The 25,740-nt window shown below is 46.0% G+C and overlaps 1 protein-coding gene across 35 annotated transcripts in view; it reads left to right on the plus strand.

The window, feature by feature from the left end:
* CLEC16A (C-type lectin domain containing 16A) overlaps positions 1-25,740 on the plus strand; it is a 238,236-nt gene that overhangs the window by 80,496 nt on the left and 132,000 nt on the right. For all 35 annotated transcript variants that reach the window (XR_013412426.1, XR_013412421.1, XR_013412422.1 and 32 more), the window contains 5 exons: positions 12,847-12,969; positions 15,358-15,467; positions 17,114-17,158; positions 20,347-20,397; positions 24,515-24,643. Coding sequence is in view for 23 of the 35 variants with exons in the window: in XM_077987249.1 (XP_077843375.1) it covers positions 12,847-12,969; positions 15,358-15,467; positions 17,114-17,158; positions 20,347-20,397; positions 24,515-24,643 (458 nt within the window). In the remaining 12 variants the exon portion in view is untranslated. The remainder of the gene's footprint in view (positions 1-12,846; positions 12,970-15,357; positions 15,468-17,113; positions 17,159-20,346; positions 20,398-24,514; positions 24,644-25,740) is intronic.

Here is a 25,740-nt window from a genome sequence, read left to right on the forward strand (position 1 = left end):
TTGGTGGTCCTTTTTGGTTTTGACTCCCACTCCTCTTTAGCTTCATTAGAATTTCTCAGGTGTTTTTCTGCCAACTGAAGCCACAGGAATTGGTTACTCAGGCAGTGTGGGGGAAGGTGACTTGACTGCCTAACCCAGGATGACTATATTCACCCTGTGGTTTTCTTTTGACCCCTTGATTTACAACTGACTTAGCATCCGACCTCTTTCCTAACATCAGAACTGAAATCAGTCAAATTGTAATCTTGGTTTTGCTATATATAACACTTGGTGTTCTTATTCTGGGTTCAGAGCTGAAATAGACCCTGGGTGGACTTTGTGGAAGCGTAGGTTTCCTTTCTGAAGAAAGGTGTGGTTCTCTGGCTTCCCCTGTTGAGGCTGCTTGGCCAAAATCCAACTCCCATGGGGTTGACAGGTTTTGTTAGGATTCATTCATTCACTGCCTTGCTGCCGACTCCTGGGAATAGTCACTGTTGTTTGCCCACCTGGCTTGACATGGGCATGTTCTGAAACCTCCACATCAGAATCTCTTCAAAGAAGAATTCAGGAATATTCCTTCTAACACCTGCCAAGAGCTGGGCTTGGAATACAAAAAAATCAAGTGATGTTTTAGTAGGTTTTTTATAAGCTTATTGGGGAGTAGATAGAGTTGGGTTTTACTAAGATAGCCTATAGCTAGAGGTGTTAAAACATACATGATATAACCAAGTTTGTGCGTTCTTAAATCATTAATCATGATAAATAAGTCGATTGGTGGCAGAAGAGTATATAGTGAAAAAAGTCTCCCACCTTTGACCCCAGCTGTCCTCTACAAAGGCAGTTCCCGCTACTGGTTTCTCTTGTGTGTTTTTAAAGATAGCCAAACAAACCCAAGTAGGAGTATATATGGTTTTACTTATATGACTGCCCACTTAGCTGTAAATGGAGATATCAATATTGTGCTTTCTACCTTGCTCTGCTCACATCATCATGTTTCAGCACATGGGTTCACGTCCATAGAGAACTGCCATTCTTTTTTATCAATGTGTGAGCAAATCATAGCAAATCATAGATATTAAGGATTTTTGCATCTGTGTTCATGACTGATACTGGTCTGTAGTCTTCTTGTAATTCTCTTGTCTGGTTTTACTATCAGGGTTATGTTCACCTTATAGAATGAATTGAGAAATATTCTCTCCTCCTTGATTTTCTGGAGAAATTTTTGTAGTATTATTTCTTCCCTAAATATTCCTTAAACCAGTGAAGCCATCTGAATATGGAGTTGTCTTTGATGGAAGGTTTTTAACCACTCAATTTCTTCAGTAGGTATAGGGCTTTTCAAGGTTATGTATTTCTTCTTGAGTGAGCTTTGGTAACCTGTGTCTTTGAAGGAATTTGTCATTTCATCTGAACTGTCAAATGTATTGGCATAAACTTTATGATATTCCTTTATTATCTTTTTAGTATCTATAGGATCTGTAGTGATGGTCCCTCTCTGATTCATGGTATTGATAATTTAGGTCTTCATTTTTTTTCCTAATCATTTTGGCTAGAGGATTATTAATTTTATTGCCACCCTCTATTGTTCTGCTGTTTTCGATTTTATTGATTTATGTTCTTATGGGTTTTTTTTACCTTCTGCTTCCAATTTAATTTACTTTTTGTTTTATAACTTCTTATAAAGAAGCTTTAATCATTGATTTTAATCATTGATGGAAGCTTTGATCATTGATTTTTTTAAGCAAATCAGCTTATTTTTTTAAACTAACATACCATAAAATTAACTCATTTTTGTATTTAATTCTGTGAATTTTGGGATATGTATGGATATGTGTGAACACCACATAATCAGGAGATAGTACAGTTTCATTATCAGAAAAATATCCCTCAGGCTATTCCCCTTCCAGTCATTGATTTTTAAACCTTTCTTCTCTATGACTTTAATGCTGTAAATTTCCCTGTAAGCACTGCTTTACCTGCATCCAGTAAATTTTAACATATGAGGTTCATTCAGCTTAAAATATTATGCAGTTTCCCTTTTGATTTCTTGTGTTTTGTCATGTCTGTAATTTCTAGCTGTGTTTCTTTTACTGATTTTTCTCCTGCTTTTGGATTCCTTCCCCCATTTTCTGCATGCCTGGTCATTTTTGATTGGTTAACAGTTACTGTGATTTTTACACAGTTGGATGCTGGATTCTTCCTGTAAATATTTTTGGGCTGATGGTTCAGTTAATTGGAGTTGGTCTGATCCTTTTTTGAGGCTTTCTTTTAAGCTCTGTGAGAGCTAGTCCAGAAAGCCTTTAGCTTAGGACTAACTTCGCCCTACTACTGAAGGCATTACCCTTCTGAGACTCTACCGTGTCCCATGGTGAGGTAGTCTCTCCACACTGGCCAGTCCTGTGTGAGCTCCAGGAATTGTTCCACAGGCTTCATTCTGGCAGGTCTTTCCCTTTCTTCATGTGCACACACAGACCAGAACACTGAGGCTCTAAAGGAAACCTCTGCAGGTGTCTGAGCTCTCTCTCTGCAGCTCTCTCTTCGTTTCTCTTGTCCATGAATTTTAACCCCTTGATCTCTCTGAACTCCAGACTCTGCCTTCTCTGAGAGAATCACAGTCTTTGTCTGGATTTTCTTTCCCTGTGCTGAGGCCTGGATACTCTCACTGGAGAGCAAGCTGGAGCAATCACTGGGCCACCGCCTTTGTGCTTCTCTCTCAGGGATCTCTCTCCTATGCTGCCTGTTCATCCAGAGTCTGATAACCATTGTTTTGTATATATTGTCTTGCTTTCTAAGTTGCCTGAGTCAGAAGAATAAATTCAATCCATCTTGGCCAGAAGCATAGCACCTTTAAAGAAAAAGTTTGATTGAAGTCTAATTGATGTCCAATAAACTGCACATATTTAAGGTGCACAATTTGATGTGTTGACATATGTAAATACCCATGAAATCATCACCATGATCAAGACGGTGTATAATCCAGCATCCCAAACATTTCCTCATGCCCCCCATTGCTTCCCACACCCCTCTCCCCAAGTAACACCAATCTGCTTCCTGTCATTCTAGATTAGTTTGCACTTTGTAAAATTTTGTATAAACAGAGTCATGCAACATGTACTCCTCTTCATGTGGCTTCTTTCAATCCACATAATTATTTTGAGATCCATCATGATGTTGTGTGTATCTCTAGTTCATTTCTTCTTGCTGAGTAACATTCCATGTATGAACGTACCACAGTTTATTTATTCATCTGTTAATGGAAATTTGGGTTGTTTCCAGTTTTGGACTATTACAAACAAAGCTGCTGTGAGCATTTGTATGGCCCCATGCAGTGTATGCCCATACAGAGAGTTGTATGAGCATATACGTTCTTTTCTCTTGGATAAATACCTAGGAATGGAATGGCTGAATCATATTTCCCATATAATTATGGGAGATATGTGTATGTTTGCTTTTATTTTAAGATACTGCCAAACTGTTTTCCAAGATGCCTGTATAATTTTATATCCCATCACCAGTGTACAAGAGATCTAGTTCCTATTACTTCCTTTCCAACATTTGGTGTGGTCACCTTTTTAGTTTTCACCATTCTAATAGGTTTGCAGTGGTATCTTATTATCTTAATCTGCATTTCCCTAATGACATTGAACATCTTTTCATGTGTTTCTTTTGCCATACGTGTCTTCGTTGGTGAAGAGTCTTTTCAAATCCTTAGCCCATTTTTTGTATTGAATTGCGTAAAAAAATTGTTGTGTTTCGAGAGTTTTGGGATTTTTTTTTGTTTTGTTTCTTTTAAGACGGAATCTCATTCTGTCACCCAGGCCAGAATGCAGTGGCGCAATCTTGGCTCACTACAACCTCCGCCTCCCAGGTTCAAGCAATTCTCCTGCTTCCGCCTCCTGAGTAGCTGGAACTACAGGTGCGCGCCACCACGCCTGGCTGATTGTTGTATTTTTAGTAGAGACGGGGTTTCACCATGTTGGCCAGGCTAGTCTCGAACTCCTGACGTCAAGTGATACACCTGCCTCAACCTCGAGAGTTCTTTATGTATTTTGAATGCAAGTCCTTTGTCAGAGGCATTTAGCAATTATTTCCCCCAAGTCTGTGGCATGTCTTTTCATTTTCATAACAATATTTTGGGAAGACCAGATGTTTTTCAATCTCCTTGAGGTTCCTGTGGCACTTTTTAATACTTCCTTTTCTCTATATTTTTTTCTCTCCCATTCTAGATAGCTAGGCCTTGGAAGGCAGAAACCATGTGCTCCCTGCAGTACCCAGCCTACTGCCTGGCACTCAGTCGGTGCTCAGCCAGAGTTTGCTGATTGGTTGCCGCTCAGCTATGTGGCACATCCCCAGGGCCATCTCTTCCTGGCAGCCTGTAGCTCAGGGCTTCAGCAAAGAAGATGCTGTCTGTGTGGTGTAGACGCCAGGCTCCAAGGGACAGTGGGCAAGCTCCTCATCTTCCGTGTGACTGGCGTTCTCCATGGGCTTCCTCCCTGCAGCCCTGACCTGGGCGGGGAGCAGAGACATCATGGCTTACCAGGTGTGCTGCTGTGCACCTTCATCCAGTCTTATGTGCTGGAGAGACCACTCTCCCATGTTCCCACCTGGGCATCCTACCTCTTTTTCTTGGGAATTTCTTCGTAGAAGAGTAGAGCTGTATATTCAAGGAAATTAAATTCCTTCTTCCATTTTCTGCTAATGCTATTCATGTATTGATTCATTCATTCATTCTTCCAACAACTATTTTGGAAGCTCCTGTTAGATGCCAGGCACTGAGATCAGTATTGGGGATGCAGTGGTGAACCAAACAAATGATTTCGTGGAATCTGGATTCTCTTAGAGGAGACAGACAACAAACTAGTAACCAAGTAAAATAATCCCGTGTAGCGAGAGTGCAACAGTGAAAATAAAACTAGGTAATGTGGGGGCGGCAGGCTGAAGATAGAGGGTACTACATCTGCCTGAGCAATCCGGAGAGGCCTCTTGGAGGCTTAAGTGATCAGGAGGAATAGCCTTGCAGTCTCTGATGAATTTCCGCACGTAATTCGTTATTCAGCAAATGCATGTGGAGCACCAGCTGTGTGCCAGGCAGTGTGCTCAACATGGGACTACAGACTCCAGGCAGACCAACCCAGGCTCTTGCCCAAGGAAGCATCAGTCACTCTTGGACAGAAAAGTCCTACGAGGAGGCTGTCAGCACAATAGAAGGTCACTTGCCTGGTGGTGAGCATGGACTCTGCCCGCAAGAGTGAAAACCCATTTCCTGAGGACACCCGGGCTATGGTAGAGGGCAGAGCAGGAAGGGGCATGAGAGCCTGTGGCATATCCGTCGGATCACTGCCCGTTCCCCAGGGTGAGCGGCAGCATGTCCGAGGCAGCGGGCTGCCCCAAGAGGCAGGCATCTGGAGCCAGTCTGCAGGGTTAGCACAGGCAGCAACTGTGAGCTCTGTTCCTACGAGCCATGTGGGGCTGCTGGGGGGCAGTTGGTCAGTAAGTGAGCTGACCCACTCTGCACCCCTCATTGTGGGTTTCCGGTAATTCAGCCAGCAGGTGGGAGGGGTGGGAGGTGAAACCGAGAGGCTTTCTTATCATTCAGCAGATACTTGCTGAGCACTTGCTAGGGCAAGGCCCTGTCACAGGCACTCAAACAAGTCCAGATGAGTCTCATGGAAGTGAACAAGAAGATTAATTGTGACTGTGACAAATGGTAGAAGGAAATGAACAGGGTGGAGTGATGAGGAGGCCCAGTGGTTGTGCTGCAGGGGTTACTAGGTGCTAGTCAGGGCGGTCAGGGAGGGCTCCTCTGAGGAAGGACCAGCAGAGCCAAAGCCCAGAGAGTGAGAAAGATCTGGGGCAAGAGTGCTCCAGGCGAAGGGAGCAGCATGTACAGAGGCCCCGGGGTGGGAAGGAGCAGAAAGTGGGCCGAGGTGAAGCTGGCCAGGTGGGCAGGGGCCAGGTCATGAAGGGCCTTGAAGGCCATGAAGAGGAATTACCATTTTTTTCCCAAGTACAGTGGGAAACCCCTACAGAATTTTTAAGTTGGACAGTGATGTGGTCAGATGGAAGTTTTTAAAAGAAACTTTGGCTACCAGATGGAAAGTAGATGACTAGGGGTGGGGATGAGTTGCAGGAGGGAACACCAGGAGACTTGCTAAGAAGCTGCTGCAGTCGTCCAAACGAGATAATGTGGATCGGATTAGGCTGCTGGCTGGGGAGTGGAGGAAACTGGAAGGACTTGTGGTTATTTCAGCGCTAGAGCCAGGATGTGCTGACGGATTGAATGTAGGGGTCAAGTGAAAGGGACGAATCAGATGACTCCTGCGATTTGGCTTGAGCAACGGTCGGGTGCATTTACTAGGATGAGGAGACAAGGAGAGGCACTGGGCTAGGGAATGAGGGGTTCTGGTTGATTTGAAAGAAGGGTGCATGAAGGGAGGAGCCTAGGTAAGGCTCAGGTTCCTGACTTCTTTGACTGTGTGACAAGTAGCAGTGCCATTTCCAGAACTAACGAGCATAGGCCTTGGAGCAGGTTTGGAGAAGAAACTGAAAAGTTCAAGTCCAGTGCTCCGAGGCCCAGGTGCCTAGGGAAGCTGCCTCATGGGGGAGCTGCCACCTGGTTTATGCTCAGTCCTGGCCTGTGAGCACAGAGTCTGTATTTGGTGGGGCTTTGGTGGTGGTGGTTGGTTGGGTGATTGGTTTTTGGTTATGCAGCAGTTGGTCAGGCTGCACTTGACCTTCAGCCTCAATTTTCCAGATCCTTACTCCCCAAATCAGGCCCCCAAGTGACCTGGTCTCTTTCTCATAGATTTTTCCTCATAGACAATTTTAACATAAAAGCCATGTTAATAAAAACCAAATGTGAGCTCAGGCCTTCCAGTAAATCGTAATAGATTAGATGCTGCACCGAAATGAATATCCCACAGTGGAAAGGGTTGACCGGTTGGTGGAAGGCGCTTGTTGTGACTCAATTGGGCCACAGAATGAATTCTGGTTTGTTTCTGTAATAGAAAATGCAGGCTTCGCTCTTCTATCAAGTCTGCTGAGTCCTGGGCCAGAGGTCGGGGGATGGGGGGTGAGTTTTACAGCTTTTGTATCTTGAAGTTTCCCCAGTTCAGCTACCAACCTTCTACTCCTGCCACTCCATTTGTCATTGTTTACCCAGGAAGAAGGAGTCTTGGGCTCTTTGTGTTTTGTTTTGCTGAGAAGTTAATGGAACGTGGATGAGAGATACGGAAAAGGTTGAAAGGTAATAGGATAAAGGGAAGCTTTTGCCATGCAGAGAACTTGCACAACGTCATTTTGGATCTTGGCTGACACACAACCAGAATTGGAAGTACATTGGAAATTGGCCCAACATCTGGTTAGCTTTCGAAATCTTTGGTCTATAGTCTTCCAAAGCTGGTAATACTTGTGTGACTGCAGCCAGGGAGACGTTGCGTAGTCAAAATACATTTTTTAAAAGTTTGAACATTGTTTACCTGCTGTTCTCATGGTGTCTTTATCCAGATCTGTCTAATTATTCTTATGCATCTTTGGTCTGGGTCTTTTCCATCCCTATGCTGAATGGGAGCTACTACTAAGGGGGAAGAATCCAGATATCAGAACTGAGAGGGAAGCTTAGTAAGAGTTACTTACACTGTGGGGCCACACCCTTCCCTTCTGTTTTGGATTCTTTGAATGAGTTGGTTGAGAGTTCCGCCCTCCAACCCTGTGGACAGGAGACACCCATTCTGACTCGGTGGGCAGCTCAGGCTCTGACCCCTAAGGCAGGGCTGTGGGTGGGGCAAGGAACATGTGGTCTGCTGGAAGCCAGAATGAGCTAGTGCTCCCGTGAAGTGCAGCAGGATTTCTTTGGAATTTGTCTGTCACAAGGCACTTATGAGTTGAAGCAAATAGGATCATATATTATCCACAATGTTTATTTCTGTCAGAGGGAAATGACTGGCAAAGAAGCTATTGGATTTGCAGCAAAACCTGCCTTTCTGTGACTGAGAACCATGGGGTATGCGTGTGTGTGTGTATGAGTGTGTGTGTGTGTATGAGTGTGTGTGTGTGAGAGAGAGTGTGTGTGTATATATATATGTCCTTGCACACAGGAGCCGTCTTACCTTTCACATGCATGCCCCTGTTATATGGTGACATTGACCTTAGCCACTCAGAACCATCAGCCACCAGATTGTTTCAGGCAGGAGGCTTAAACCCAAACCAAATTTGTTTGCCACAAATTAAATGCCATCCTAAGAACAGTGATGGTCATGCAGTGATTGTTGTGGAAAACAAAAATGAGAATAAGTTGCTTTTTCACTTGCCTTTGATTATACCACCTTAAGATAACCAGCTGCTGACAGTGTCGTATTTCTTTCTAGCCTGTTTTGTGTGTGGGTGATGATTGGGCTTTTCTGCACAGCTGTCATATGGTGGCTTCTATTTTATGTACATTTCCCTTTAATTTTGAGATTTGTCTGATCTTCTGTCCTAAATTTGATCAAAACTACTTAACTTTAAAAAAAATTAATTCAGCAAAAATGTATGGGCTGTTGTGTTTATGCCAAGAACACCACTAGATCACGTGACACACATAGCTTGGGCAGGTGGAGAGAAAGCGCATTAACCAGCAGGGATCATGGGACACGGCAGAGAGGATGGAGGTAAGAGTGAGGTGGCTGCATTCAGGGCTGGGCTTTCCACTCTCCGCATGACCTCAGGCAAGCTTCATGTCTTTTTTGAGCCTCAGCTTCCTCGTCTATAAAATGGAAATAATATTAGCCACTTCACGGAACGTCATGAGGATGAAATGAAGCATTCCACTTCATATGCCTGGCAGATGGTCACCATTTCTTCAGGGCTTACCATGTGAAGGCATTCTTGTCGTCTTAGCAGAATCCTCTCCTCCTTCCTTCCAAAGACACTTTGTCCTTCCCGAGAGAGACTGGGGATTTTGTTGTTGTTTGTTTTGACTGAGTATTTTGGTAAATGATAAGGCCTCCTTGGAAACACTTGATAGTTCAGAGTCACAGAGAGGATTTTAAAGGCCATGGTGGGAAAAAGAGCTGGGAGAGAGAATGGGGCACCTGGCCCAGAAGGAGCTTTGGGGAAAGAAGGGAGATGTTCAGAGGGTTTTCTGTTGTATAGTTTTGCCGTGTGCTGTGTGGAATCACCTCTGCTCTCTGCCTCCCAGGGCTGGTGATAAAATCTACCTCACATGGACTGCATGGCAGTAGCAGGTCAGTTTGGGGGAAAGGGCCGGAAGCATGAAGACCACTTGGAGCAGCCAGGGGAATGGGACCACCCCAGTCAGCCAGGACACAACGAGATCATGTCATGGCCCACTAGCTGCCTCTCCTGGGCCCCTCCACTGCATCACCCTGCAGGATCCTGGCACGAACCCTTGCCTGTCCCCTCCCCCATCCTCCACCTCATCACCCCCCTCCCCGGCTCTTCCCCGCCCTGATCTCCCTGGCTGTGCTCCACTCCCTGCAGTCCCACCTTTGTTTGGCAAGTCCTGGCCCTCCCTGTCCAGCTCAAGGCAAACTCCTGTTCATCCTTTAGGATCCAACCTGAGCAGCTTGTCCCCTGAGAGGGGCCCCCAGCAGCTCAGCATGCCTCTTTTGGGCTGTCTGTAGCTTGATTTAGCTCTTGTTAGGTTTTTTCCTTTTGTTCTTTTGTTCTAATTTTCCTTTTTTTTTATTTTATTTTAGGCTGGACTGCAGTGGTGCAGTCTCGGCCCACTGCAACCTCTGCCTCCTGGGTTCAAGCAATTCTCGTTTCTCAGCTTCCCGAGTAGCTGGTACTACAGGCATGTGCCACCACACCCAGCTAATTTTTGTATTTTTAGTAGAGACGGGGTTTCACCACATTGGCCAGGCTGGTCTCAAACTCCTGACCTCAAGTGATCTGCCCACCTCGGCCTCCCAGAGTGCTGGGATTACAAACGTGAGCCACTGTGCCTGGCCTAACTTTCCTTTTATAACACAAATGATAAGGAAACACATCAAGTTATGCTCAAACTAAAAATTCTCATCCATGCATTAAGCAGTGATCAAACTAAAAATTCCCATTTGTGCATAATAATGAGAGGTAAAGTTGTTGGTCTGTGATGGTGCTTTTTCTCTTTCGATCCTGATAGCAGTTGTGGGGCGGGTAGTTACCATAATTATTCCCACCTCACAGGTGAGGAAACTGAGGTTCAAAGAGGTAAAGTGTCAAAACAAAGTTTCTCCCGTACTCCACCGCTAGGCTTCTCATTCCTGCTGTACCCAGCTGACCCCCTAGGAGAGAGTGAACCCAGGGACATAGAGGGGTGGCTGTTGTCAGCCTGAGAGGATGGGCACCCTGCATGCTTCTGGTGGGCTCGCTGAGTGGGAGCTGCCACCCTTTCCCATCTGGCTCCCGCCCACCTTCGGGATCATCTGAAGGTGGTTTGAGCCGTGTCTCTGACTTGCTCTGTGGCCTTGGGGAAACAGCTTAACAACTCTGGGCCTTAACTTCCTCATGAAAGGAAAGGGCTAGACTTGGAATCTGGTGCAGAGAGAAGTGTTTCTATCCTCCGGAATCTTCCCTTCATGGAGAGTTGAGAAAGGTCAAGATCATCTTGACACGCTTTTCTTCCTGTCAAGAGCTTGCCACAGATTTCCTCATTGTTCACAAATTCTAAGAAGGCAGAGGGGGCAATGATAGGAAAGAAACAAAAACGGACCTCTCTGTGGAAATTCAAGGCCTGGTCCTAGTTTGCCTCTTTCCATGGTTCTGTGGCCACAGCCCCATTCTAGAAGGAGCCAGAAGCCAGGCCCTTTCCGCTGTCCTCGCTGAAGTGGAGTGATTGCTGGTGGGTTATAAAGTTGGGCGATGCACCTGGGACGGAGAGGAGCTTTTATTCCCCACCCCCACCCCCAGAACCACTGACTGGCAGTTCTCAAAGGGCCAGAAATTAGTGGGTAGAGAGATGTTATGACAGTGTTAACATTTCTGGAAAAAACAAATGCCAAAAAGATTCAGTTGACTTTCCTCTTGCCATTCAATAAGCCAGAATCGTTCAGGGTTACACATTTAGCATTAACATGGGATACAGAATCCACAAATTAAATTTTCACTGCAATCAAATTTTTTGAGGAAACCCAAATTTGTGGGGCGTTTTGGGGCATGAGAGAGACTACTATACTACCCAACTCAAGCCTTTATGCCGTCCCTCACCCAGGTCATCTCCTTGGTATGACTTAGCCTCTTTCTGGGAGCTGGAAGGAATTCAGAAAAGCAAGATATATTGTTATGGCTTATTTCATCAACCTGTGTGTGCAGGAGTTACTTAGAATCCAGACAATCAGCTCTTCAATGCTATCCTCCACTATTTTGTCAAGGTTCTAAATGAAGCGTCATCTGGTACTCAAGGGACCGTATTTCAAGAGTTCCGAGAAGTGCCACCTTTCCCCCTTTTGTAGAATAACAGGAAAAGACGTGTTCCAAGCACAAATAATCCATTCAGTTCGCTGAGCTTGGATCAAGTGAAATATTTGTTTCTCCAAGTGTATTTTTCAAGAGCCATGTCAGATGAGCAGATAAGGAGTTTGAAGACCTCTTACCCCAGGCGGGAACTGTTCTAGTAGCCCTAACAGGTCTTCTGTCACTGCGGGTCCTGCGTGCTTCTTTAGGAGAAATGATAACAGGGCTCAAAGTCACACACTTGCCTGTTCCCTCTTTCCTTTCCACTTACCTTCCCCACCCCCATCTCATCTTTTATCTTTTAAATGCTGTTAGTTTTGGCAGGAAGAACTGTTGAATTTTCACTGGAGGAAAGGTGATTCCCTTGCCTGTTAATGATAGATCTCTGCTTTATTGGTGTCATTGTATTAGGTTGGCACAAAAGTAATTGCAGTTTTTGAATTGCTTTTAATGGCAAAAACCGCAATTACTTTTGTGCCAACCTAGTATGTGCACCTTTCTGTAAGAAAAGGCTTAGCTTAGTGTTTTTCTGCTAATGTCACCCTCAGGGGCAGGGGTGGCCTCTGCCTCACCTGACTCAGAACTTGATTCCTCCTACCCATGTTGAGGGTGGGGCCCAGCTTTTGAGCTTGTCGTTAAAAGCTTGAGGGCACAATTGTTGGGGATGACAGTAGTTTCCTTCGGGTATAGTCTCTCTTTCTCTAGGCCTGGGTTTCCCCAAGCGTAGAAGGTGCCTAATACGGGAGTGGCCTCAGGTGGCCCTCAGACCTGGCACCCAGTGGCAGTGAATTGTGCTATGGGACGGTTACCCCTCTTTCTACTCCCTTCCCTTTCCTCTGCTATGTCTGGGAGAATGTCACCATTTGGGGCTAGCTTCTCTCCAAAACTATTAAGTACCTGCCAACCTCCCTTTTTAACAAAGATCAGGCCTTGGGCCACCATGAGTGGGCAGTCACCAGTCATTGGCTAGAATGTAAAAACATTTTTTGATTTTTTAAAAATTATTACTGGCAATTATTACATCAATCCTGATTTCCTATTTATAAGTAGTGACAGAAAATGTATGTTTTAATACGTTTATGTAAGTTCAGTTTATGGAGAGCTCTGCAATAAGTTTTGGCACCGACAGCAACCAGTCATGACAGCAGGTGCCAAGAGGGGACAGGCACGGTGGCTCACACCGGTAATCCCAGCACTTTGGGAGGCCTAGCACTTGGGGAAGCCCAGGAGTTCAAGTCCAGCCTGGGAAACATGGCAAAACCCTGTCTCTACTAAAAACTAAAAAAAAAAAAGAAAAGAAAAAGGAAAAGAAATCACCAAGAGGGAACATATGTGGCTGAAGTTGAGGAAACCCCACTCTGCAGGGCCTTTCAGGATGAGGAGGTCACGTAGTCAGGAGGCCTCCGCTTACATCCTTCTCCTCTGTTCCAGGCATAGATCCTGAAAAATTAGAGCGAATCCAGCTCCCGGTGCCAAACGCAGTCGAGAAGACCACCTACAACCATCCGCTGGCTGAAAGACTCATCAGGATCATGAACAACGCTGCCCAGCCAGGTGCCCACTTGGGGTGTTGTCTGTCCACAGGGCCACGCAGTCATGGGGAGCAGGCCCCACTGGAAGCCTGAGCCCTGGATACTAGGCCTGAGCCTTCTGAGAATCTGGGTCCATCCCAGCCTCTCCCTCGGCCTCTCAACCCCTGCATCCTGGGCCAGCCCTCCTGCCTGCTGGAACTGTGTCTTTAGCTCTGGGTCTCCTTTTGCCATGCCACCCCCTGCCACTTGCTAACCATCTTTCTTCTCCTTCCACACCCCGCCTTCCTTTGCTGAGATTATCAATGTTTGTCACCCCCTGAATCTCTGGGTGGCCCAAGGTGATATTATGAGAAAGAACTAGGCTGAGAGTGGAGTGAGGGGAGAAGGTTCAAAGGTTTAAGGGGCCAGTAGAGTAGGAGACAGAGTTTTGTTACCAGCAGCAGTTGTGGGTAGGTATGGGAACAGGTAGGAGTGAGAATGCGTTTGGAGAAAAACTCACTTGGAGGAGGCAGCTGAAGAGAGGTTACACTAGTGCTGGGGCTGGGTAGGGACGGGCCAGGAGAGCCGATGGAGCTGAGACCACCCAGCCTTCTCCTTGGTTGCCCCTGGGGCATGTATCATGTTTGAGAAGACCTATTTTTCGTGATAGTGCTTTTTCTCTTTTCTTTTCTTTTCTTTTTTTTTTTGAGATGGAGTCTCGCATGGTCGCCTGGGCTGGAGTGTAATGGCATGATCTCGGCTCACCGCAACGTCCGCCTCCCAGGTTTACAGGATTCTCCTGCCTCAGCCTCCCGAGTAGCTGGGATTACGGGGGCACACCACCACACCCAGCTAATTTTTTGTATTTTTATTTGAGACGGGGTTTCACTATGTTGGCCAGACTGGTCTCGAACTCTTGACCTGGTGATCCATCCACCTTGGCCTCCCAAGGTACTAGGGATTACAGGCATGAGCTGCCACGCCAGGCCTACTTTTTCACTTTTTAGGCAGAGCCCCTTTTCTCACCTATTTTCACCTGACTTACAAGGCATTAACAAAGGGAGAGGCAGGGAGGTGGGCAGAGGGGTGTATCTGCCTTTAGTTTTTTCCCAGTGACCTATCGTGGTCTCTGATGTTTCCAAGGCCTTAGAGGCATAGCCTGAAGACCTCCTCCTCTCCACAGTGGGACCTTTCCCCAGAAATAAGCTTGAAAGACCCACAGAGGAGTTTACGTAAGAGCAGTTGTCCTTCAGTCAGTCAGTTACAGATGCTTCTAGGAGAGATGCCAGACGTGGGTTTTGGCATTCTGAGCACCTGCAGTCTACCACTGCCCAGCGATGAGACTGTGGACAAGTCCCTTCCCTTTCCTAAGCCTCAGTCTTTCGAGCACTCATTGCAATCGGTTTTCATACAGATTCCTTGAGGAGCTATATAAAGTGCTCGGCACTGTGCCTGGCTCACGGTAGTAAGTAAGTAATAGCATAATAAGTAAGCTGTGTTAGAGCTCTGTTGCACTTGACAGAAACCCGACTCACTCTGGCTTAAACAATACAAACAGACAAAGCTATGTTGGCTTATAAAGTCTGCTGAGGCCTGGCTTCAGGCAAAGCTGGATCCAGGGGCTCAAACAGTATTTTTCTACCTTTGGCCTCTGCCACCTTCTGGGTTGATGAGTTAAATGTCAGCCCCTCCAGCTAGCCCTTTCTCCACTGAGACACTAGACTTACTCTATGGGAGACACTTAGATTTGAGCAGTCTAGTTGGAAGAGAGATCTCGAAGTGATATTTGCAGAATACTTTACAAATATTAAAAATGCTGGCAAGGGTGAAGAGGTGGCTGATGTAGGTTATAATGCTTGTGCCCCTCAGGGCCTCACCACGGTCCTCTGCTCAACCCAGCACAAGGAGAATTTCTCTTACCCAGCAGTTCTAGCAAATTGTGAGGTTGAGCCTTACTGGCTCTGACTGGCTCCCTTGTCTAGTTCTTACCTAGTCACTGGGACCAAGGGAATGTAGAGCACCCCAACTGGCTGGGTGATGTGCCCAACCCTGGAAGGGGAAAGGAGGACCAGCTCCACCCAAATCACATGACCCAGAGTGGGACTGGCGGCTCTCTAAAGGAAAGTGGGAGTGCAGGGCCACTCTCTAGGCCTCAACAGTGTTTAGTCACCCTCTTTTTCCTGCACCCTGCCAGTAAAGGGACTTCAGGGAAGTATTTGGTGTAGGTAGTTTTGATGGAGAACATTGAATTCTAACTGATTGGGAATGGCTTTGGCATGGGGGGTTCCCTCTGTGTCCCCACTGGATGTTGGGAGCCATGAGCAGTTGGTCTATCATCTGACCTGCTAACCTCAACGTGGGTAGGCAGGAGCCTTGGGCTTAAGGGCGCCGCTCCCTGGGTGTGCAAGGCTCACCCTGGTTTGCTCTGCAGATGGGAAGATCCGGCTGGCGACGCTGGAGCTGAGCTGCCTACTTCTGAAGCAGCAAGTCCTGACGAGTGCCGGCTGCATCATGAAGGACGTGCACCTGGCCTGCCTGGAGGTGACGCCCTCTCCCCTCCTCCTTCCTGTGGGCCAAGGGAGAGGGACAGGAGGATGGAAGGGAAGGTGCTGGCATCCAGATAGGAGCCCTGGCCTGTGGTGTCATCGGTCACCAGCTAGAAGCAGCAGGGGCTGCTCTCTTGAGACCCCACTCCAACCTACTTATTCAGCAGGGACTTCCTTTCGGCTGAGACTCGCTGAAGAGTCTACTTAATTGAGTTTTAGTGGTTCCTGCTGCACTTATTTGGTTCTGTATTTGTCCTCAGGATTTCTGAATTTTTTCTTTGGTGTTACAAAAGTTTTAAGCACATACAAACACACTAACACATATACACACATTGATTATGGTTTTTGTGCTTAAAATATACATTAAATTTTCAGTAGCGTTTATGGTACCTCCTCTTATTTTCTATGTTTATTTTAGAAAATTTAGGAAGTACAAAGAGGTAAAAGTAACAACTATAGTTGACACTTTGGCTGTGTCTATGTAGACACACACACACATATTATATATGTAAATATATTTAAGTATTATATAAGCAAATAATTACATAAAGGAATATATTTACATATACAATATGTAAATATACACTATGTATATATTTACGTATATAATATATAAATATGTAAACATGTGAATATATGTAAATGAAACATCTATTTACATATATGTAAATGAAAATTCATTTATAAGTATGTATATGTTTGTATACACACACACACACACCCCCTTATAAATGAACTTTTTGTCTTATACAAATGTAGTTGGGCTAGGTGCAGTGGCTCATGCATGTAATTCCAACATTTTGGAAAGCTGAGATGAGAGGATCACTCAAGGCCAAGAATTTGAGACTAGCTTGGACATAAGTGAGACCCTGTCTCTACAAAAACAAAAACAGTTAGCCAGGACATGCCTGTAGCCCCAGCTACTCAGGTAGCTGAGGCTGGGAGATTGCTTGAACCCAGGATTTTGACACTGCAGTGAGTATGATTGTACCACCGCACTGCAGTCTGGGCCACAGTTTGAGACTGTATTGAAAAAGTAAAATAAAAAAGGAGTCATAATGGCCATATTTGTAACCGTTTTCCCCTGATTAACTGTATATTAACAGCTTCTCATGTCATTACAATCAAATTACCTATCCTTTCGCATTTTCATTTTGAGCTCTGTCTCCTTTCCTCTCTCTCTCATTAAGAACTATTTTATAGGCCAGGCATGGTAGCTCATGCCTCTAGTCCCGGCACTTTGGGAAGCCGAGGCGGGCAGATCACCTGAGGTCAGGAGTTAGAGACCAGCCTGGCCAATGTGGTGAAACCACATCTCTACTGAAAATACAAAAATTAGCCAGGTGGGGTGGCAGGCACCTGTAATCCCAGCTACTCAGGAGGTTGAGGTAGGAGAATCGCTTGAACCTGGGAGGCGGAGATTGCACTGAGCCAGGATCATGCCATTGCACTCCAGCCTGGGCAACAGAGTGAGACTTCATCTCAAAAAAAGGAAAAAAAAACAAAAGAAAACATTTTATGCATTAAGGTTATTAGTCCAGATCCGTTTTATACGTACTCATGTTTTAGAATTTGTAGTTTGCCTGACTTGCTCGCCTAGATGAGACCTGCCTCCTTCACACCTTCCTTGTCTTTTAACAGGGTGCGAGAGAAGAAAGTGTTCACCTTGTACGACATTTTTATAAGGTAATTGACAGAGCACAGATGGACAGCAGCATGGTGTGTCTTGTAGAAGCAGCAGAAGTGGTGTCTGGTTCTATGCAGATAAACGTTATATGTCTTCAGTTATTTTTTATGCCTATAATTACTGAATAAAAATGCTCAATTTCATAGTCCCTAGAGCAGCAATACCTAAACTTTTTTCTGCCCATGCTGTCTTATCAGTAAAATTTTTGAGGACTCAGCCCCAGTATATGACAATTTGTTTCTCAGTAATACATGGATTTGGTTGTTTGGGAATAATTATATGTAAATTATGAACTACATACATATAAACACACATAAGTAAATTATATATATATGATGTGCTTATGTTCGTGAGTTACATATGCTTACATATATAAAATTACTTACGAATTACCTATGAATTTATGAACTATATACATGTATATTATTTTTATACATATGTGCTAAGAAACCTTATAGAGGCTTCTAAACCTTTATTAAGTTTATTGAGATTTTGTAAAGTGCCACAGTGACTTTCAGTATCTGAAAAATTTGCAGAGCTTTGTCTTCAGGTTCCAGGTGGTTTTATAAATATCTAATTGCAGCCAGGCATGGTGGCTTATGCCTGTAATCCCAGCACTTTTGGAGGCCAAGGCGGGTGGATCACCTGAGGTCGGGAGTTTGAGACCAGCCTGGCCAACATGGAGAAACCTCGTCTCTACTAAAAATACAAAATTAATCAGGCATGGTGGCACATGCCTGTAATCCCAGGTACTTGGGAGGCTGAGGCAGGAGAATTGCTTGAACCCGGGAGGCAGAGATTGCTGTGAGCCAAGATAGCGCCATTGCCCTCCATCCTGGGCAACAAGAGTGAAAACTCCATTTCAAAAAAAAAAAAAAAATTCTAATTGCCATGGTTTTGTTTTCGCTTTTAAGGATTTGATTTTAGTCCATTCAGCACCATAAACTGGGTAGCTTATAAACAATAGAAATTTACTTCTGGGCTGGGCACAGTGGCTCACGCCTGTAATCAATCCCAGGACTTTGGGAGGCCAAGGCAGGCAGATCATGAGGTCAGGAGATTGAGACCATTTTTGCTAATATGGTGAAACTCTGTCTCTACTGAAAAATACAAAAAAAAATTAGCCTAGCATAGTGACGGATGCCTGTAGTCCCAGCTCCTCTGGAGGCTGAGGTGGGAGAATGGCGTGAACCCGGGAGACGGAGCTTGCAGTGAGCTGAGATCACGTCACTGCACTCCAGCCTGGGTGACAGAGCGAGAGTCCTCAAAAAAAAAGGATATTTATTTCTGTCAGTTTTGGAGGCTGGGAAGTCCAAGATCAAGGCAGATTCAGTATCTAGTGAAGGCTCACTTTCTCATAAATGGCACCATCTTACTGGATGACCTCATCACCTCCCAAAGGCCCTACCTACTAATCCCATTACCTTGGGAATTCGAATTTAAACATACGAATTTGGGGGGCGCGGCAGGGAGCAGAAACACTCAGGCCTTGCCAGCCTCATGTGTCTTTCAGGCAAGGCTCATCACTCGTCAGCCATGGTGGATTAATCCATGGGTCAAATAGTCATTTTCTAGTTTGCTGGCCTCTGGATCAGGTCTCTGCACGTGGCTGCTGAAGATCCTCTTACAGGGGGAAGATGGCAACACTGCCATTTCCTTGCTGTCCCCTGTAGTTTCGTTTTTTGAGCCCTCTTTAAGCTGCTGGTTTTTTGCAGGAATCGTTTTAAGCCACTACATTATTGCCAGTGTTTGTTGAGATAAAATGAGGTTACATAATTTGGAGATCAGCCTTGCCAGGCTCGGATGACCCCATCCAACTGCAGCAGTGGACATACCCAGACAAGGGTGGCACCGTGGTGGGCCCCTACACACTAAGGAGGAAATCCCACTTTCCCCTTAGAACATCCGAAACCACACTTGGCTTCCAAGTGAGGATACACCCCCACTAGCAAAGCCCACAAGAAAGCAGAAACCTCAGAGTTGCATTAGTCATCTTTGAACCTCTTTCCAGTATAACTGCCCTAAGTTTATGTCCCCTGGAAAGCTTTTGGATTGCAAAAACAGAAAGATATATAGGTAGGCATTTTCCCAGAGGGTTATTCTTTATTAACAAAAGGAGAGCTTTGTTTAATTTCTGGATCCCTTCTCCCAACCCAGATTTTTCTTACTTTTATCCCATAATATTTATTATACCCTAAGTATAATTTCTCAGCAGCTTTTAGATGTTTTCAGGAATTGTCTTTTCTGGTGTTGATAGTTATATCACACAAGAATATTCAAATTTAGTTGTAGTTCTGACAACTGAAAAAAACGAAAAAGGATCTATTCCCTTTCCCACCCCAAGTGTGGGGGGGAGGTGTGTGTGTGTGTGTGTGTGTGTCTCGTTCAGAACCTGTGAGAGAGATGCAGCAGTTCTAAGGCTCATTGTCCAGTAGAGATTATCATGACAGTGAGTGCTCACACTGACCCAGCCCCAACTGAGTGACAGGCTCTGTGCTTCCTTGCATTTCATGTGCATTAACTCATTTCGTCTTCACAGTACCCCAGACAGACATGCCATTCTTGCAGTGGAACAAGGAGGCAAGAGGTGTAAAACTGGATTTGGTTATGTGTCTCAGAGCCAAGTTTGTGCCCACCATGCTGTTCTGAAGGGGCGCTCCCAGGCAGTCATGACCCTGAGGAATGACATAACCCCGAAAGCACTCCTCAAAAACAAATGGAACAAGCCATGCAATTGTAATGTTAAATTTATTTAATTATACTCCTCCTCCCAGAGGTGTGGAGCCTCGTATCTTTAATATGGTAACTTAAACGGGATTGTCCATTTCTCCAACCATTCTTGATAAATAGATGATGTTAAACACTTGAAATATTAGTCTTTTCTATATTTTAATCCTACATAGTAGTATTTTTGTTGTTGTTTTTTAATTAACTGCTTTGACAGAAGAATCCTAACTCCATATACTTAGGAAGGAGAAAATTTTGAGTAGTGCAATTTGATATTTGGTCTGTCATTTGAGCATGTGTGTTTGTGTTCACGTGTGCATTTTACTTCCTGGTGATTTACGAGAACTCACTAATGAGAAACAGATGGCCTCTAAAGCCACAAACTAGAGTTTATAATACTCTGTTGTTTATGGAAAAAAATATGAATAATCTCCTCTTCCCTCCTTTCCTTTCTTTTTAGGGAGAAGACATTTTTTTGGACATGTTTGAAGATGAGTACAGGAGCATGACAGTAAGTGAGGGACTGGGAGACACTTGGGCTGGCATGCGCCTGTGTCCCTGCCAAGCTCACCCTGCCCATCCCAGACGGGGTTTTTTGACTTAGGGCTTTCTGACCAAATAGCAGATTGATGGGGAAGCAGATTTAGAGTGGTGTCTTGTGATCCCCAGCACTGTTAATTTCAGATTATATTTGTTCCGTCTAAGATGGGAGGTATCCAATGAGTCAGGACGATTATCTGCTATGAATAGTAATTTGGGGGGCAGTATCATTTTTTTGTGGACTTACTCTGTGCTGGATGTATATAGCATGCTGTACAGATTATAACTCTTCATCCTCACACCAACCAACGGTAATAGCTACTGCCATTGTCCCTTTCTTGCTGAATTAGTCTTTTCTCATACTGTTATGCAGAAATACCCAAGACTGGGTAATTTATAAAGAAAAGAGGTTTAATTGACTTACAGTTCCACATTGCTGCGGAGGCCTCAGGAAACTTACGATCATGGTGGAAGGCACCTCTTCACAGGGTGACAGGAGAGAGAATGAATGCAAGGAGAAAAAATGCCAGACACTTAGAAAACCATCAGATCTCATGAGAACTCACTCACTATCATGAGAACTGTATAAGGAAAACTGCCGCCATGATTCAGTTACCGCCACATGGTTCCGCCCTTGACACGTGGGAATTCCCACGTGTCTCACCATTCAGGGGGAGATTTGGGTGGGGACACAGAGCCAAACCATATCACTTGCCAATGAGGAAACTGAGTCAGAGAGGTCTAGTGATGTACCCAAGTCTGCCTGGCCGGTGAGTGGCGGAGCCAGGCTTCCGGAAGAGGACAGCCCACCCCCGCATCCCCTGTCCTTCTCCATGTATTATATCTCTGCCTCTCTGTTTGCTGCTCTCCTGGAATGTTCCAGCATGCAGCTCTTCCTCCAGTCTGCAGTGCCAGCACACGGGATTCCTTCCTCCTCCGGCAGGCAGAATCACAGGAAGCCATAGGTTCAGAAGATCCCAGCTTTCGCTGCTTTGTGCATTTGTCTTTGTATCCCGGCACCTGCCCTTGGCTAGGTACTCCATTAAGTACATGATAAATTATCCTTCTTGTGAATATTACCCACCAAAGCGTGTGTGATTTGGGAAGTTTATAATAAACCTAAGTGTTTTAAGTGTCAAAAAGAAAAAGGCAGCGTGCACTAATTGGCTCCTTGGCTTCACAGCCTGTTCCCCGGGAATCTGGACAGCCGGGCCCTCACCACGTCCTTTGTCACTGTGTGTCTGAGGCCTCCATGAAGCCTTTTCAAGGGAAAGGTGTCCGTGGGCTGTGCATCCACAGCCCCTCCCAGCCCCTTCAAGAGTGACTCAGTCTTCCACCCTTCAGACCATTCCTTAGAGTGGAAGGGATTCATTTGTCGTTTGCCATTTCCTCTTACTGCTGAGACATCCCCCTGCAATGTCATTCCTTACAGTTTGGTTTCCTGTTTGGAAATGTCAGGCTCCTATGGCACTTAACCACGTGGGAGAGCTTGGGCTCTTAAACCCCTGCTCAGTGTCTGTTTTTGACAATGCAGCCTTGAGTGCATTGCTTAAATTCTGATTTTTTTGTTTGTTTGTTTTTCTTTTTCTTTTTTTGAGACAGAGTCTTGCTCTGTCACCCAGGCTGGAGTGCAGTAGCGCGATCTCAGCTCCCTGCAACCTCCGCCTCCTGGGTTCAAGCAATTCTCCTGCCTCAGCCTCCCAAGTAGCTGGGATTACAGGCGCCCACTACCACGCCCAACTAATTTTTGCATTTTTAGTAGACGGGATTTCACCATGTTGGCCAGGCTGGTCTCGAACCCCTGACCTCGTGATCCCTCCGCCTCGACCTCCCAAAGTGCTGGGATTACAGGTGTGAGCCACCTCGCCTGGCGATTTTTTTTTTTTTTTAATCCATAAGGTGGGGGATCCCTACTTCGGAGCTGCCCAGGCTGTATATGAAATAGCCAGCAAGAGGCCTCATGGGTCCATACACAACAACAAATCCTCATGGGTCCATACACAACAAATGCTTCCTCCCCCTCCCACCATGGGGAACTTCCAAGGTTTTATTTGTTTGATTGATGGTTTGTTTTAATCAAGCATGTATTGTGTGTCCTATACAATGCCTGGCATTCCAGAGAAATACAAAGGTGCTACACCCTCTCTCTGTATCTGAAAATCAGTCCTCAGCCTTCAGGAATGCAGCTTCTGAGTGGAAGGGGGTAGGGACAGGCCCTCGGAGGCCGGCCACTGTACCAAAGTCAGGCCATGACTTGTGACCCTTCATTTCCCTTACTGCCTCTGGTTTAATGCAAAAGGTTCAGTGAAGTGATGGCCTAGCTCTGCCCCCAGCAGGCTTGAGGGGTTCATTGGGAAGGTTGTAGGGGGCAGCAGGAGTAGAGGGGAATGGAGCTGCCACCCTTGCTGGGATAGAGGATTTGGAGTGGGGGACCTCGGGCTTCTGGAGGAAAGTACTCAAAGTGTCCAAAAGAAAAAGGCAAGCAGCATGCACCAAGTGGCTCCTTGGCCCCGTGGCCTGTTCACCAGGTGTCTCAGTCTGTTTTCTGCAGCTATAACAGAATACCACAGACTAATTTATAAAGAAAAGAAATTTCTTATAGTTCTGGAGGCCGGGAAGTCCAATATCAAGGTGCCAGTATTTGACGAGGGCCTTCTTGCCACATTACCCATGGTGGAAGGCGGATGGGCCTTCTTGCCACATCATCCCATGGTGGAAGGTGGAAGGGCAAGACACAGAGAAAGAGAGAACAGAACTCGCTCTTAAAACAAACTCACTGTCACCATCATGGAGCCACACCTGCAATAATGACCTTACTCCATTCATGAGACCTAATCCCATCTTGTTAGGCCCTACCTCTCAGCACTGTCACACTGGGGATTAAGTTTCCAATACATGAACTTTTTGGGATGCGTTCAAACCATAGCACCAGGTATCTGGGCCGCTGGGCTGTCACTACATCCCTGCCCTGTGTAGTCAGCTTTACCTAGCAGGAGGGAGAAAGCGGTATGTTTGAAGCCCACTTTCTGAAAAGAGAAGACACAAGGAAAGTTTGTCATGTTTGAAAGAGGAAAACGAATTCTGCAGAAAGCTTATCCTTCCTCTGTGAAGCCAGGGAAATGAAGTGTTAGTGTTCAGCAACACGTGTGCATTGATTACTACTACTGATGCAGCAGAGATCTGGGAGGGGTGGCAGGTAGGGGATGTCACCCTGTGTCTTAGTCATCAAAGAAGGCTTCGCAGAGGTGGTGTGGAAAGAGGCAGTCAGCTCTGGCCCAGTGGCCGTGGGCATGTGCCTTTCCTCCTCTGAGCTCAGTGTCCCTTTCATGATGAGCCACCAGCACCTGCCGTCCAGCAGGAGATGACCCCAGCACGTGCCTGGTAGTTAGTAGATGCTCCAAAAATGATTATGTTATATTATCCCAGGTAAGATGTGAAGGGGACAAGGAAGGAAGGGGAAACATTGGTCCTAGGGTGAGAATCACAGAGGCCCTGGAGCAAGACAGGCCTGGGCTCATGTCTTGGTTCTGCCACCCACCAGCTGAGTGACCTTGGATCCATTTTTCTGCTTCTCTGAGACTCTGTTCCCTCATCAGCAAAGTGGGAAGCAGCTCCTCAAAAGCCTTTAGGTCACAGCGTGCCGCGGAATCAGCTCTTGTTAAACAGAAGCTGCCATCGCACAGCTGTTATCATCACTGGAAGGACAGCGAGGAGAAGGCAGGTGGCAGATGGGCTTGCACCCACAGGGGTAAAGCATACCTGGCCTCCTGCTGAGAATCCCTGTCCCTGCTGAGGTGGAGAGGGAATGTGAGGAGGAACGAGCTTTTCGCAGCAAGGATGCAGCTTCTCAAGAGTCTGAGCTGCTGTTTCAATTAAAGGAAAAATCACCAGTTTAGAAAACCAAAAGGCATATTGCTCCCTTATCTGGCTGCCTCTGTGCTTTACTTCAATCTAAATCCAGGGTTTAGATCACTCATTTACATTTACTAAATGCAGGTAAAGGTGAGAGGCCTGTGTAACCTTCCCAGGCCTCTTCTTCCTCCCAAGTAAGGGGCCTGCTTTGAGGTTTCCTGTAATGTCTCTTCTAGATGAAGCCCATGAACGTGGAATATCTCATGATGGATGCCTCCATCCTGCTGCCCCCAACAGGCACACCGCTGACAGGCATTGATTTTGTGAAGCGGCTGCCGTGTGGCGATGTGGAGAAGACCCGGCGGGTGAGTGAGCGCAGGACCTGTCATCTCCTGGGCCACTGTTCTCTAGAAACACTCCCAGACCAGGGAGGAAAGGGCGTCTTTGTCAAAGTCAGGAGCTTGCCCTCAACACAGCTTAGACGCAGATAGAGAGTTCACACTTGCCCCCAGGCATGACTTTCCAAAGCATGTTGCCCTTTGGAAAGTGGGGTTTAGCATTCCGTTGCATCTGGCACCCAATGTTGGCTGCAGAGAGGTAGCCTTCACCAGTGCAGACAGACTCAAGCCCTGAGCTCAGGAGTGGAAGCCAGTGGGGCCAGGTTTCTGTGAACCGTGGAGGGTGAGGTTGGTGTGAAATCTTAGCTCAGCGGTCTCAGGACCCTCAGAGACAGTGCGATGTTAAGGCATCTACCTGCTCTTGGGCCACAGTCAAATGGAATGTGAATCTCGCCAGCCTGCAGGAGAGATATGCGTGAAAAGATTAGTTCTCAGAACCAGCTGCAGCGTGTGCTTCTGTTATCAGCCCTTTTTTTCCGAAGCAGGCACTCTAGGAAGCAGTCTCCACAAGGGTGTTCATGGTATTTTATCTCCCGGGTAAGATCAGAGTTTCTTTCTTAGAAAGCACCATCACCTTTTCCCTAGAAAATCATTCCCTGGAGACATGAATATTTGTGGATAGTTTAGAGGAATTCATTGCACGCAGCTCCCCCTGTCAGCCTGTATTGTCTGAGTTTATTCATGTGTGACAGAGGTGTTTCACTTTTGGATTTTGCAAAGCAGGAATGACCTGTCATTTGCACCTCAGACACGAGGAGTCTGAACCTTCCTCCCCGCAGCTGGTGATTCTACCTCGGAGGCCTGGGGGTGCAGAGGAAGTGGGACCCATGTGTCTTGAGTCAATCCACATTTCCAACTGTCTGACCAAACCCACAAACCTCACCGCAGGACCCACCCGTCCGGGCCGCTGACGTCTTCCTTCCATGTGCTCCCAGCCAGGCGCACGATTCTGTTTGTGGGTGGCAGCGTTTGCACTGGATGTCCTGGCATCAGCTTTCACTGGAGGACCGGTTCTGACAGATGTGTATGTGTTGCTTCGTGATGCTGACATGCTCACCCCCAGC

This window comes from Macaca mulatta, chromosome 20 (genome assembly GCF_049350105.2).
Source record: "Macaca mulatta isolate MMU2019108-1 chromosome 20, T2T-MMU8v2.0, whole genome shotgun sequence".
Taxonomy (NCBI): Eukaryota; Metazoa; Chordata; class Mammalia; order Primates; family Cercopithecidae; genus Macaca; species Macaca mulatta.